This window comes from Apaloderma vittatum, unplaced genomic scaffold (genome assembly GCF_000703405.1).
Source record: "Apaloderma vittatum isolate BGI_N311 unplaced genomic scaffold, ASM70340v1 scaffold23884, whole genome shotgun sequence".
In the NCBI taxonomy this organism is placed as follows: domain Eukaryota; kingdom Metazoa; phylum Chordata; class Aves; order Trogoniformes; family Trogonidae; genus Apaloderma; species Apaloderma vittatum.
The window spans coordinates 24,959-39,093 of NW_009713571.1; the positions used below are offsets into that span (position 1 = coordinate 24,959).

Sequence of the window (14,135 nt, forward strand, 5' to 3'; positions counted from 1 at the left end):
CTAATTTAGATTAATTTGTGACATGCCAAGAGCACGGCAGCCTGCTCCGAAGAGACGACCCTTCGAGACAGAACTTGCTACATCAAGCATGACTGCACCTTAATGGCTCCAGACTGTGCTGGGCTACCTCAAGTGTTGCTCCTGCCTGTCCAGGGGCCAGAGTGACAGAGAGGATGGAGAGGTGCTCAGGCATGAAAGCCACACGTATTTCTGGCAGCCGCTGCTCTGCCTTTAGCTGGGTACATGAGCCAAAACGTCTGATGGCCTTCTTTGTGGTTGGTGGAAGATGAGAAAAAAAAAACCCAGCAGATTTCTCAGGAAAATGGATATATCTCAAGCAGCTAACTTGTTTTGGAAAACTAACTCTTATTTCTTTATAAATATGAGCACATTTATGAATATATGCAATTTAGTTAGTACAACTAAAAATATTGCTAAGTATTTTTGTAAACTGGTAAAAGAAGCTCACTTTTGAAAGTATGCCTGGTCAGATAAGGGAGTTCTAAGGTGCATCAGAGCGCTTCTAAAGGCACATTATTCTGATGGTGTATCTCAGATCACCATCAGTAAGCAGGTCCTCTCCATCCGCTATCCAGAAAAGTTTTGTTTTCTATCTCCTTGAGTCTTGGGCAGGTGCTATAAACAGTGTTATAAAAACATGGAGGGTCACACGCTCTGCTTAAGGAGAAATTCTTTGAGGGGACCATATCTGTCACCTGCTTTCTAGAGGGATTTTTACGCTGAGGATCACAACAGCAAACACATGCCCATGACTTCAAGAAATCTGCCTAAACCTGAGAGGTGGCTTTCAGGCCCTTTCTTCAGCATTTCATGCTGGCTGCAGGTTGATTGCTCCTTACTCACCATCCAGTTTGTTTTGGATCTTGTCTGAGATGCTCAATTCTTCTTGTCCAGGACTTTTCTCCTGCAGGTACATCCCAGAAACTAAACTGCAGACTTGACATTCCACTGCCAGGACCAGGCACCTAATTTTTAGGTGCTGAATCTTTGACCAGACTTAAGAAATCGTGACTTGGGGAAAAATTTAGTTGTCCCCATAATGCTGAATGTATCTTCCTTGTGAAAGGTTAACACTGGATTCAATTTAATAAAAAGAAAGAAAACTTAACCTAGGAGAAAGAATGCTGTAGAGACCAGACAACCACATAATAACCAATTCTTTCTGGTGGCAAACAAAGGAGTCCAGCAGTGTACTTTTGAATGCATTTGATGGACTCTCCAAAGTCAGTCAGCATCTTTGCACCTCTCTTGAGTCAGTCAATGCTCATTCACTATCACCATTCAAAATGTGCAGTCTGAATGGGTTACAGCTAGTGTTAAAATAAAAAATTATGAGGAAGGTTTCAAACCAAAACAGTTTTGTGGCTTTCCCCTTCAAACTGTAACACAAGATTTAAAATTCCTACTAGAACATCTTCATACTGTTCGACTAATTCTATGTCTGATCTGATGCTTTTCTCAGACTAAATTTTTCCCCAGATATTCTTGCCCTCATATAATCATTGATCTGTATTTGCTAGTGGCATATACGGGTGATTAGCTGTGGTGCCTGGTACTGCCTGTTATGCATGGTTACATACATGTGGTGGATCCTAATTTTCTCGTTCCTTTCCAAGCAGTAAGTTTTCCATCAACAAGTTAGATCTGGTCTTTCAAAGTGCAGTGTCTCACAGCCAAGAGGATGGCTTGTTCCATGCACAGCCCTCATTCAACAGGATCCCCTCAGGCTTAAGTATTTAAGTACCCTATGTCTGATGAAGGCTGACCATTCTGACAATTCTCAGCAAATACAGGCTGAATTGTTAGGAAAAAACCACCCAACCATACAGCAAATCGTTCATACCACTGAAGTTGTTGTCATCACATCACTGTGATCAAAGAAAGATTTTTTTGATGCTCACCCATTCTTTGGGACAGCTTCCAGTATGAGGAAGCGCCACCCCTACATCCACTGTTGTGCCGCTAGAGAAAAGAGTGCACTTCAAGCATCTTGCTAATACTTGTGGTGCATCACAGAAGTGAAAGAATGAAAAACAAAGCCCACTGAGACTTTTTTTATTTTATTTAAAATGTGGCTTCTTCTATTGAAAGATTGGCTGGTTTGTCCAAACTGAGCATTATGGACGACATCTCAGAAAAATAAAACAGGAAGCAGATGAGTAAGGCCACTTGTGTTTCAATGGACTGGTTTAGTATACCTATAAGAACCCTCCTTGATTTGCATTTTTTGTAGTTCTGTGCTTGATTACTGCTCCTTTAGGCTCCTTAAAAGCATCCTGAACAAAGCTGCCACCAGGCCCTCTGTGAAAGCTAGTGGAGGTTTACCAACCTTCCTTTAGTTTCTAGATCTTGAGACTGTAGAAGACCAACACCACTTCAGAACACAAAAGAGCCAAATCCCACATTAAAATGCATGACTAAAATCCACTGTCTAAAGGTATTAGCGAAAATAATATATGAAATATTTCACATGGTAAGCAAATGCAGCCTTGCCTTCCTTACTCAAAGCAGAACCACTTTCAAGAAGCGTGTTCCATTTCCTGAATGCATTCTGCAGTTCAGAAATCAATCAGTACTAGTGTCGCATCAGCATTTTGCAGTTGTAGAGCTTTGGTTGTGATGCATATTGTTATTTTTTTTGGAACAGATGCACAGGTTAAATGCAAATTACCAGGCTGAATATGGAAAGTAAATAGTTGAAAACTTGTGGCCTGATACATAAAGCAATGAGAATAGGAGAGTAAATGGAAATTTGAGTTATCATCTGCTTTTTCCTGAGTCCACCTTCTACCGTTACTATATTTTACTCTGCTTCTGTTATTCTGAACAGCAGTTCAATGTATTGCAGAAAAATTCTCCCCTATTGTAAGGCAAAATGTACTGGTTTTCAGGAGGGCTACTGTAACTTTTGACACCACATGCGGGAGGGCATTAATCAAGAGTAGACTGGCCAAGTGTCAGCTTTCACTATTAAGAAATAACTGGCTGTTCAAAACCCCAGCATATGGAAATCCATCAGAGGACCAAGGTACCAAGTGTGGCAAGGGTTTCTTTGCATGATTGGATTAAATAAAGCTTTATGTCCTTTACCTTTCTGTTAATCAAGCCACACACAGCTTGGGATTTGAACAAACAGCATTTCTGAAACTGAAATTTCCATCTTTCTAACAGAAGGATTCATGGAGCAGATTTCTTCCTCTCTATATAAACAAATTAAAGTGGAGAAGTGCCGCAACCTTCCAGACACAAATAGCCTCATCCAGCCTCTGGAACGACATGGTAATTTAGATTTCACGGTGTGCTTATGGAGCTTGTCCAAACATTCAGGAATTGTGCAGAAAGCAGTGCTGCAAAATATCAGGTAACAGCACAGTGGCTTATGTTCGTGGCAGAAACTCCAGCACTAACATTAACATGGCTCCAGTCTGTGGGTCTCATGGGTCCAGCCAGGAAAAGAGGGGGAGGCCTTTGCAGCTGGTAATTGGGAGCCCTCCTGACAAATGCACTGTAGTGACGTGCAGCAATTGCTGTGACACCTCCACACTTCCAAGCTGTACAGCACACTACTAGCTCAAGCCCCACTACTACTACTTAAAGATGCACTACAGTCAACAGTGAATTTTTTCTTTTCTAGAAGGTGTGTGTGTTGGAGATACTTACACCAGGCCAGGCTCCTTGGAGCTACAGTCAGAAATGATGCCATATGCTTATACAGCTGTGAGTAAGAGCAAGTGTGGGGCACTCCCTGTTCTTCTGCACTGCATTCATTTTTATTTTTCTTCTGTAAGGAGGGAACATCCAGGCTAATCAGCAGCACCTGGGTTTTACTTTAAGAGCTCAGGATAGAGGACAGGCTGCTGGAGCTAAGAAAAGCAGTTTGCTTTCCACTAAGACTTTGGGCAAAGTTCAGAGCCAACAGGATCCTCATCTTACTGGAAACTGACCAAAATAAATACATCAATTGAAGTGTGGATGCTGAGGTGTGTGACACAGCCAAGGACTTGCAGGAAATGTGTCCAGATGACGAGTCATAATAGATTTGGATCCATGTGGGTGTATCAAATCCTCATTCCCTCTACTGCCCACAACCCAGACTTAGTTTCTTGACAGCTGTGATCAGGCACCAAGTAGGGGCTAAGTTAGCAATACTACACAGCTAGTGTATTCCTCTTTATTCAGCTTGGACTTACACACTGCTGCTCCAGAGCAATACTCAGCTCTGAAGTAACTGTGTACCAATTACTCTGCAAGTGGAGCCAAGGAAGAAAAACACAGCAAGCACAGCCTGGACACCGTCCTGGGCCTTGTGCCTTTTATTGCCACAAGGGGCCCCATCAGGCTGGAGAGGTTGTTTTCAAACCAGAATGCTGTCAGCTCCTGCTGAGAGGAAGAAGTCCACAGAAACAGTACAGCACTGGCAATGACAATGTTAGTAAGTTAGCACCTGTAAGAAACTCCTATACTCAACACTTGTCCAAAGAAGAAAGAGGCTTCAGCCCTGACTGTAGTCCCCGCCAGCAGTAGGGGACTTTTCATCCTCTCTTCTAGATGTTCCATGATTATTCACATCCTCCTGTTGGTTAGGCAACATTTGTTTTGGATTAAATCCCCCTGAGACTGCAACTAATTAATAAGCAGGAGCAGCTGAGTTCCCTGCAGTATTAAGCAAAGTATTTCCTTAGGGACAGAAGCTGAACTACGCTTAAGAACCGATTTAAAAAAAATCTGTGCCTACATCTTTGAAAAACTGGCAGACAGGACAGAACTTGCTACTTGTCTTACATATACACTTTCTAAAGCTGAAAAAAGTCACCTCTAACATAAACTGGTGCTCAGCTAAGTCCAGTCTCAGTCTTGCTGCCTGTGCACACACATTTATCACAGATCATGGCCTTTGAAGGCTCTACTGAAAGCTATAAACAGAATTGGCAAGTGAGGGGAGATAATGCACTTGGTAAGAGTCCTGTAGGTGAAATACTGCCTAAGCTTAACAGATATCTGCACATTTAAGTAGCGTAGAGAAAAAAAATCCCTCTACTATGAAAAGAGGAGACTGACAATGCCAGCGCCTGAAGTGAATTATCACACTGCTTTAACACAAAGCAGCAATTGAGATCTGATCCTGAATAGTCCCTTAGCATTCCCAGCTTTTGGTGATAAACAACTGGAGTTAAATAGCATTCAAGCACACCACAGGACTCCACAGAGATTTAATACCATGCCCTTCATTCATAATCTGCTGGTGAGCTTTGTTCAGTAGTTTCAGCTAAATTGTCGGTTAAGAGAAAAAATAAGTAAGTCACACTTTGCTGTACAGGTTAGTGAGGAACAGTCCTGCGTTAAGGCAGCAGGGAGGCACATCCCTTCAAGAGGTATCCAAAGTGCAGCAGGAAAGGATGATTATGCAGCCTCCTGCAGGACCTTTTGGGTCCTTGGATTACACCTAAACAGCCACCTTCTGGACATGGGTTTACCCTTGCTACACAGAAGACTCCACTCCCCAGAAGGAAAAAAAAAAATAAAAAAAATCCACTCTTAAACACCCATACTGCCAAATGGAGCATAGAGTGGATGCAGTCATCCTTTGTACCTGCTTTGTAACTGCCACAGGAATAAAGTCCATCAGAAGGCCTCAGTCTGCTTCCCCAAAGAATCACTACCAAAGCTTTCCTTTCTGCAAAAGGAAAGGAGAGGGTAGCACACAGATCGGATACCAGAATCTCAGCATTACCACCCACTATGTGCAATTTTTGCCATGCTCCAATTATTCCAAAGCAAACTTCGGAAGACTGATGTCAACAGGTCAATATGGACTATTAAAGAGAAATAAATTTAAAAAACTTGCTAGTTTAGCATCACTCTCTCTACAGAGGGGCATAAAGCAAAAGCAGACAGGTCTAGAGTACTTTTAGATATCAAGTCACTGTGTCTTATCTAAATAGGACTAAATAATTTGTTCACGCTGTAGAAAACTCCCATTCTTACTCTCAACAATGCATACAGTGGTATAGTCATACAATAGGTATACAGGAGAGAGACTGACTGAAAACATCACTTCCCCCAGTAATCATACCAACAAACGAGACAAAGAAATCTGTTTTAGCAAAGGGAGCTGGTTCTCTCTTTTTGGTATTATCTTTTAACTTAAAAACAGTTGCATTGGAGTCAAATAATCAAGCTCAAGATAGTCACAAAAAATAAAGGATGTATTTTTCTCCAAAGATCAAAACCATAACTAATGTAGGACATTCATATCAGAGAAGTTCAGTGTCCAGAAAAACTCTTCTGCCATATATAAAAAAAAAGAAAGATACTGCAATTGCTTTACTGCTCAAGAATTTCCTCGCTTAAATTGCTTAATTCTTCTCTCACACAAGTTTTGTCAGTAACTTGCTTTTAAACTACAATGTACAAACAATTCTTCTTCATCACCCTCATCCTATCTAAAGCTCTTCTTTTGTTCTGGAAAGTTTTGTTGCATGCTCCTCTATAAACTTGCTCAAATGCTCTAAATCTCTGTCCCCGCCTTCAAATTTAATAGGGTTGTTCTTCTTGTTCCTTGGAGCAAAGTAGATAGTGGGGAATCCCTCCACTTTGTAGTGGTCACTCGTCACATCGTTGGCAGTAGCATCCATCTTGGCTATGACTAGATTTTTCTCATTCTTGTATTTTTTACCTAGCTCGGTATACACCGGTTCTAGTTTCTTGCAGTGTCCACACCACGGGGCATAGAACTCTATAAGAACATCATTCTCTGGATCCATTACTATGGTATCAAAAGTTTTACCCACTACCACTTTCACAGGCCCTTTGTTATTTTTTGGCACTGGCTGGGACTTCACAATAGGCTTCAGTTTTCCTAGAAAGAAGCAAAATACACATCACTGTTAGAATACAGTAAGAGCAACCCTCACGATTTCCCCTAAGAAGAAAGGGCAGGAGTACATCCTCGCACCAGGGACAAGCATTGCACTAGTAACCAAATGTACCTCTGCACAAAGCATAGGCTAGCTTGCTGGTGATGTTTTGGCACAATAACCTTGTGAAACATGGGCAACAGTTTGTTCTGCAATCCCCTAGAACCTCCCTCCCTCTTTTTATGGCTGTACATCCACAATGTAGTAGATGGTGACTTATTATGCTAGTCCCAAATAAGAATGGTGGACTCACACTTCAAAGGTGCAAGAACGTATCAGGCATGCCAAACATGCTCAGTGTTAGAATACAACTAGATGCCACAGTACAGCCCAAGCAAGGTTAATGAGCCGAGATTAAGCAGGAAATATCCAAAAGCTTTAAGCCACAGAGTACTACAAGGTCCATATGTGACTTCCTTGTAGCCACTGTCTCAGCAATAACTCTTGGAAAATAAAGGGCAAACAAAGATAACGGAGTAGAGAACCCTATGTTAGAAACTGTACCTTTTTTGAACGCCAGCACAAATTGTCTGAGTACATCAGAGTCAAACTCTTCTGGCTCCATGGCATATTTTTTGCCACCTTCATCCAGAATGGCGACATTGACATCCTCTCCGCTCTCAAGCAAGCCTAAATCTTTTATTTCAGAAGAATAATCTTCCTCATCAGAAACAGCAAACACATATTCAGGGAAGTCTTTGGCTACTTCCAGGACTTTGCCTCTCCAGTACTGTGTAGCTGAAAAACCAGAAGACAATGGGATTAGTAGTTTCTCATTTCTTACCACTTGCTTCCTCTCAAAGTGCAGGAAAGAAAACCTTGGCTAACTCACCAACACGATAGTCGAAGCTGAAGTCCACAGAATAATAGACAACCACTAGAGGACGCTTAGCGTATCTTTTAGCATCATTGGAAGGCTTGCGATGCCCAACTAGAGGCAAAGCATATTTTGTCACATGCTCTTTAATTTCCGATTCACCTGTAGAGTCCTGTTTAAAAAAATTGAGAAAAAAGTTAACAAATGGATATAAGTGATGCTTCTGTTACACACCACTGAAGATTAAAACTGATGCGTTCACGAATGAAAGAGGGGCATGTTATACACAGCATTGTCACCATACTTTTCAAATCCTTGAGCACTAAAGATTATTTAGCATTCTACCCTTAAACCAAATATTGTAATGGTAAATTACTATTTTAATGTGTAACAGCTGGGTTAATTTCATTAAGCTTTCTCAAATAAAGCAATGCAATTTCAATGGACAAACAAGCTGTCTCAAAGATCTAGTGGAGTACTTCCAACAGGAAGATGCTAACTGCTTACATTTGCAAAGAGAACACTGATAGTGTGCAAACTTTCGAGCTTTGGAACAGCTACTCACTTTGAGATCCAAAACATGCATCTTGGCCTCATGCTTTGACTGAAATTTTTCTGGCTGCATGACAACAAGTTTTCCTGGGGATGCTTTCAATAGTTTTGCAATCTCATTGCTGAAGGTGTGGTGGTACTTGTAATCTTCTCTTAATCCATTAGCTGAAAAATTAAGATCATGGAGAAGAAAAAGTTATCAAGAAGTGAACTGAAAGCCTCTGACCAAAATCTCGACACTGCACTGCAAGGGAACTCTCTTCCCATTCTCAAAGGGAATGTGGAAAAACCCAGAGGTTCATCCAGGGGTGAGAAGCATATGAGAATACATACAATTGGAATAGCACTATCTGAATGCTGTTCAGCAACTCAAGCAGATGAGTTATTCTACACACTCAAAAACCTTCAATAGTTTCCAAAACATATACAGTGAAACAGCTATTTTTTTTCAGTCTCCTACCTCCACACTTCCACCCAACCAGCAGAAAGCAGAGCTGGAAAGGAACTCACAAGGTCATCTAGGCTTGCTCTGGGGAAGCCTGGGAAACAGTTCTGTATTTTGCCAGGCTGGCACAACCAAATCAGCTTCTAATTCAACTAGAAAGGATGGCAGCCCCAGAAGCAGGCACAGCCAGAGGGAGGATTGCCCACACTACTCTCGAGGCTCTGGCAGAACCCAAGAGTGGATGTGGGTGGTTCAGTCACGCAAGACACAGGGACTGATTAAAGGGACCGAGCACTCCAAGTGCTTAACCTCTTCTGTGTGGCAGTGAATACCACTGACAGGATTGTCAATGTGTCACATCAAGTGAGTGTGTAAGGACAAACACTGCCAGGAATGCTCTAGCTAAACTGATCCAGATGGATGATGATTCTTTCTCCAGGACTCCCCCATCTCAAACAAGTTCAGCATAGCCTAGTCTCTGGAACAGTCACATACAAAACAAGCAATAGCACATAGCAAAGCTATCAGGGCTTTAAGCCAAGAAGTTGCAATTTGTTTCTAGGCTAGGAATTTTCCCTCCTCCCTAGTTAACATGATTTCAGGGACAAAATACCAAAAGGAGGGATCTCCTGTGACTGGCTTATACTTTAGTTATAGCCTCAAAACCTGGTGTGATCTTTTTTTTTTTAAATAGAAGATTACCACTCAATCTCCTTCCTCTTATTCCTCTCCAATCTCCCTCACTAAACTAGGAGCAGAAATGAAGGATTTGTCCATGACCAGAGTCCTGGGCATAACCTCAAAGTACACATTTCGTTAATATTTTAAAACATTCTTTACCTGCTTCCTGATAGAGCTGATAGGCTTTGTCATTCTCTCCACTAAAGACACCAATGATGATGACATCATCCCCATCCCTCAGAAATTCCTGAACCTGCTTGGTAGCCTGAATCTGTTTGGATGGAGGACCAGCCTGTTCAGTCATGTAGTCAACAATACCTGCAAGATAAATCCATTCCCCAAAAGTTGCTTAGAATATTTATTGAAAGATTCAGCATTCCCTCTACAATATTGTTTACTACCACATTTCCTGTGGACATATTTCAGTCTGTGTAGCCTTCTTGCAATAACTACAAGACCAAATAAGCAGGACCTCACTCTGAGTTTTCAGAGCTGCAGCTCTGGATATTCTCTTTCAGGTTGACTTCAGAAGAGGTGACCAAGCATGCATTCCATAAATATCAGCTGATGTTTCAAGTAACCCTCCTTTCTGAAGTTCCAAACCTTTTGCTGTCTCCTGACCCTGCTATGAGCCAAAGTTCTACATCTTTGCTTCTATTAAAACCTAATATTGAGCACTTTGCCAGCCCTTATGGGACATTCCAGTGCAATTAAGGGCTGCCCATTTGCTCATACTGCCTGTGCTTCACCATGTGTATTTAACTTACTTTATACTAAAAGGAGTTTATAGTACCACCATAAGACCTTATAAAGATCATAGATAAATTTATATCAATGTAGGTATGAGAGCATGGTTTTTTAAGTTTCCCCAACTACCACTGCTGTGATGTTAACAAGTCTGCAAGTCTTATAGATACATCAAAATGCTTATGATCAAGCTCTCAGAAAATTAAGACAAAAAGCAGAAGGTGCAATACCGTATTTTTCCCGCGGACCACTGTAGTCGTAAGGTTTGCCCTTGCGGAAGATTTTCAGTGTTGGGTACCCAGTAACATCAAACTTCTTTGCAAGCTCAGTTTCAGCAGTGGCATCAACTTTTGCCAGTGGAATAGGAGGTGTGCGCTTGCTGAGCTCCTGGGCAGCCTTCTCATATTCTGGAGCAAGCCTTTTGCAGTGCCCACACCTAGGGAAGGAGAACAGAGGGCAGTTTTTACAAGCCATGAGTCCTGCTAGGTACTTTCTACATTTGAAGTGAAGAGCTGAGTCTTCTAGAATGGAGAAAGTAGAAATGAGGTTATTCAAGCTACAGAGCATGCTTCAGTCTAGGGAGACTTAGTCACTCCAGCCTGAACCTAGCCTCTATGTCTTGCCCCACATTACTACAGGCAGTTCATTTTTAAGGGCTATTTTTAAATTAAGGACTCCCTTTCATTTTCAGTATCTCTCAACATGTTCCCAAATTAGTAAATACAGAGAATCTTCAGTGAAGTTTTGGACGTCACCACCTGCTGAGCACAGATCCAATCTAGTCTTCAAGGGATTGGTGGTGTGATTCTAACATCCAGATTCGAACTAAGGTACACAAGAGCTATACACGCCTGCACAAGGCAAGCCTCTTTAGAAGTGGCCTAATAACAGGAAACACGTTGACCAAGCACGTTCACGCCAGCTGTGCTCGAACAGTACAGGTGACTGCCTTCTTACTTACCATGGAGCATAGAACTCTACCAGGATTATGTCAGCATCGTTCACAACACTGTCAAAATTATCCTGGGTCAATACCATGGTCGTTTCTGGTGGAGGGGTCCAGTTAGGGTCAGAAACCTCTTTGACTTTGGCCACAATTGCTGAAAATACAGATCAATAGCTCAGTTACCAAGTTAGCATTTTTACACTACTATTATATCAGATGCGAGAGTTTGAATCGAGAATTTAAAATCAGAGTGGCAAGCATGGTCTTGGACCAAACATAGTCAAGCTTAAGCAAGAACACTTTCTTAATTAAGCTCCTTTAAGCTTTACTTCATTACTGGTATTGCCAAGAAGGTCTTTAATATTCTCTTCACCCCACAGAGGATCTTATTTATGCAGAGCACAGATCTGTACTCTACAGCAAAGCACATTAATTCCACCTCAAAACAGACAGAAAACGTAGTTTTCCTCCTCTGACTGAAGGTGGACACATTCATTAAGCAAGAAACAAGTGGTTTTGTATACATTCAATACATAGACCAGATGCTCCTTATTAGCTGATCCTTCGGCCACCATCAGACTACCTTCTCTTCTAGTCAAGTCACATTTCTAGGAACCTTCCATCAATAAGCACTACTCATTACCTGCAAAATTGTCCTGTAGCATGCAGCCAATTGACAAGACATGCAAAATTTCGGCCTTCATAACACTACTCTGCTTAAGTAACTGGAGATCAAAGTGCTTCAAAGTAGTCACATTAGGAAGAGCATATACTTCCCTGCTTTGTTACAGAGAATTGCAAGGACCACTGCTTACCATCTTCTGTTCGAGAACCATCATAGTCAACAGGTTGGCCTTTTTTCAGGATTTTGATGGTTGGGTAGCCACTGACATCAAAACGACTCGCTAGTGAAGTGGCTGCAGTAGCATCTATTTTTGCAACTGGAATAGGAGGGTCATTTTCCTTCAGAGTTTTGGCTATCTTTTCATATTCAGAAGCAAACTGCTTGCAATGCCCGCACCTGACAGAGGAAGACAGGAGTAGATGAATAAATGCGTGACAGACCCACAGAGGTCTTTTGCTATTCTGCATTTCCAGGAACACCTTCTGACAGACGTTCCTCTTCACCTAGCACCCTAAATTGAACTGAAGAGAGAAATGACACAGTAGTTAAGTTGACCTACTGAAACCTCACACTGGGCATGGTATCGCAGCACCTGCGCTCTTTCTCTGGCCACATCAGAGCTCTTGGGAAGAACAAGTGCTGCAAAAACTAGCACAAAAGAGGATACCAGTGTAAGAAAAGCTGAATATAGTTTGAAAAGCTGAAGATGAAACCAGAAAAATTAAGCAAAGAAAGAGGAAAAGTAGCATGCAGCAGACACCCTGTACTCCTCAGCCTCTCAACTGGCAGAAGGGGGAGTAAAGAAAAGATAAAAGGTGTTTAGTCTGTGATTAACACACATCCTTCTGCTTGGCTAAATTAAGCTTCATGTTCAGTTTTCATGCAGGAAAACTACAGCTGCAGAAATAGTACCTACAGCCAAGCAGGGGTGGGATTCTCTGTAATAAGAATGCATTAGTTAAAATTCAACTCCGCCTCAAGAAAGATTATATTCCCTGCTCCACTCAAAGACTTGAAGGAGTAAGCCATCTTTACCACTAAGCCATAAAGGAAAAGAGGCTCTGTCTGCAACACTAACTCAGCAACTGGACTGTAAATATATTTTACTTTTGTTTTAACTCCCACTAACCATCCCTATTACTTTTGTCCATAAGAATGCAAGAGAAGATACACTGGCCTAAATTCTTTGTCTCTATTATAAGCAAGTAAATCTATTGTAGCTTCCCTGAACACACTAGTGTTACTGTGTACCTTGGTATGCCAGCAGAATTATAATTGCTAGGTAGACATACAAGGCACAGTTTAAATTGTTAATACAAACAAGCTATGTTCTTACTCACACTACCCCCTTCTGGCAAGGACAGAGATTGGAACATGAGAAGGGAAACCTCCTAGTGATTCCCTGCTAGGGAAGTCTCTCCATCTAGATGAGCAAGTGAACAAGTTCTCAGTGGACACAACAGCAGGCTGTGAGACCACATTGTATGACTTTTCTGGGGCTCACTGGGACCATTTCTACTCCTTAACATGCACAGAGTAGGGATGGAATAAGGGCTTCCCTTGGCACGGGATCCCTCAGCATGGCATCTTGTGGAGAAAGAGCAGGCTGCTGTCTGTTGTGTGGTACAGGAGTGGGGAAAAGGGTACTTCCACACCACCAGAACCATCTCCTGCCCTGAACTATGGCAGAGTCCAGTGCTTCTCCTGCAACCCAGCCTCACGTTTTAGGAGTTGGTTCTGCCAGAGAAGCACCTGACAGCCATCCCATCCTGCACCTAAGGAGGTACCAGAGTCTGCGAACCCACCATGGTGCATAGAACTCCAGCAGCACAGTGTCCTTGTCTGCAGTAAAGGTGTCAAAGTTTGCATCATTCAAGACTAATACGCCATTTTCTTCTTTAACTACAGAATCATCATCATCATCCTCATCATCTTCATCATCATCATCATCATCATCATTAGCTTCTTTTGTAACAGATTCTGGAAAAGTAAAAATGCAAGATGGGTTAGATTGTAGTAATTCTAACATAAGAATAACACAATTATGGATAGTGTTATTGGTTAAAGATGGATTAAGTATATCCTGTATCACTACAAGTTAGCTCCTGCTCCACATAAAATGACAGCTACCTCAGTTTGCAAAGAGCTTGGTCTCAGAGGTTTGACTGTTTCACTATGCCAGCTAAGAATATCAATATTTCAGTTAACAAACAGCATCAACACATATTCTGTACTTCAGGGTAAGCTAACAACATGGACACAAGAATTAATGCATAGAGGCCTATGTGACAGTTGCTACCAAGATACGTTGGATAACTTGTTGAAATGTGGGCAGTGAGACATGTTTTTTTGTGCAAGAAGGGCACACAGATGATACCTGAATT

The 14,135-nt window shown here is 41.8% G+C and overlaps 1 protein-coding gene across 1 annotated transcript; it reads right to left on the minus strand.

Annotated features, from left to right (window-relative positions):
• Positions 1 to 6,206: 6,206 nt before the first annotated feature.
• PDIA4 (protein disulfide isomerase family A, member 4) lies at positions 6,207 to 13,731 on the minus strand (the record flags this gene model as incomplete). Its single annotated transcript, XM_009868433.1, has 9 exons — positions 6,207 to 6,880; positions 7,443 to 7,676; positions 7,771 to 7,927; positions 8,321 to 8,472; positions 9,593 to 9,751; positions 10,411 to 10,616; positions 11,142 to 11,280; positions 11,942 to 12,147; positions 13,557 to 13,731. Coding segments are annotated over 9 exons (1,844 nt in total), but the record flags the coding sequence as incomplete, so codon positions are not given.
• Between the last annotated feature and the right edge of the window lie 404 nt (positions 13,732 to 14,135).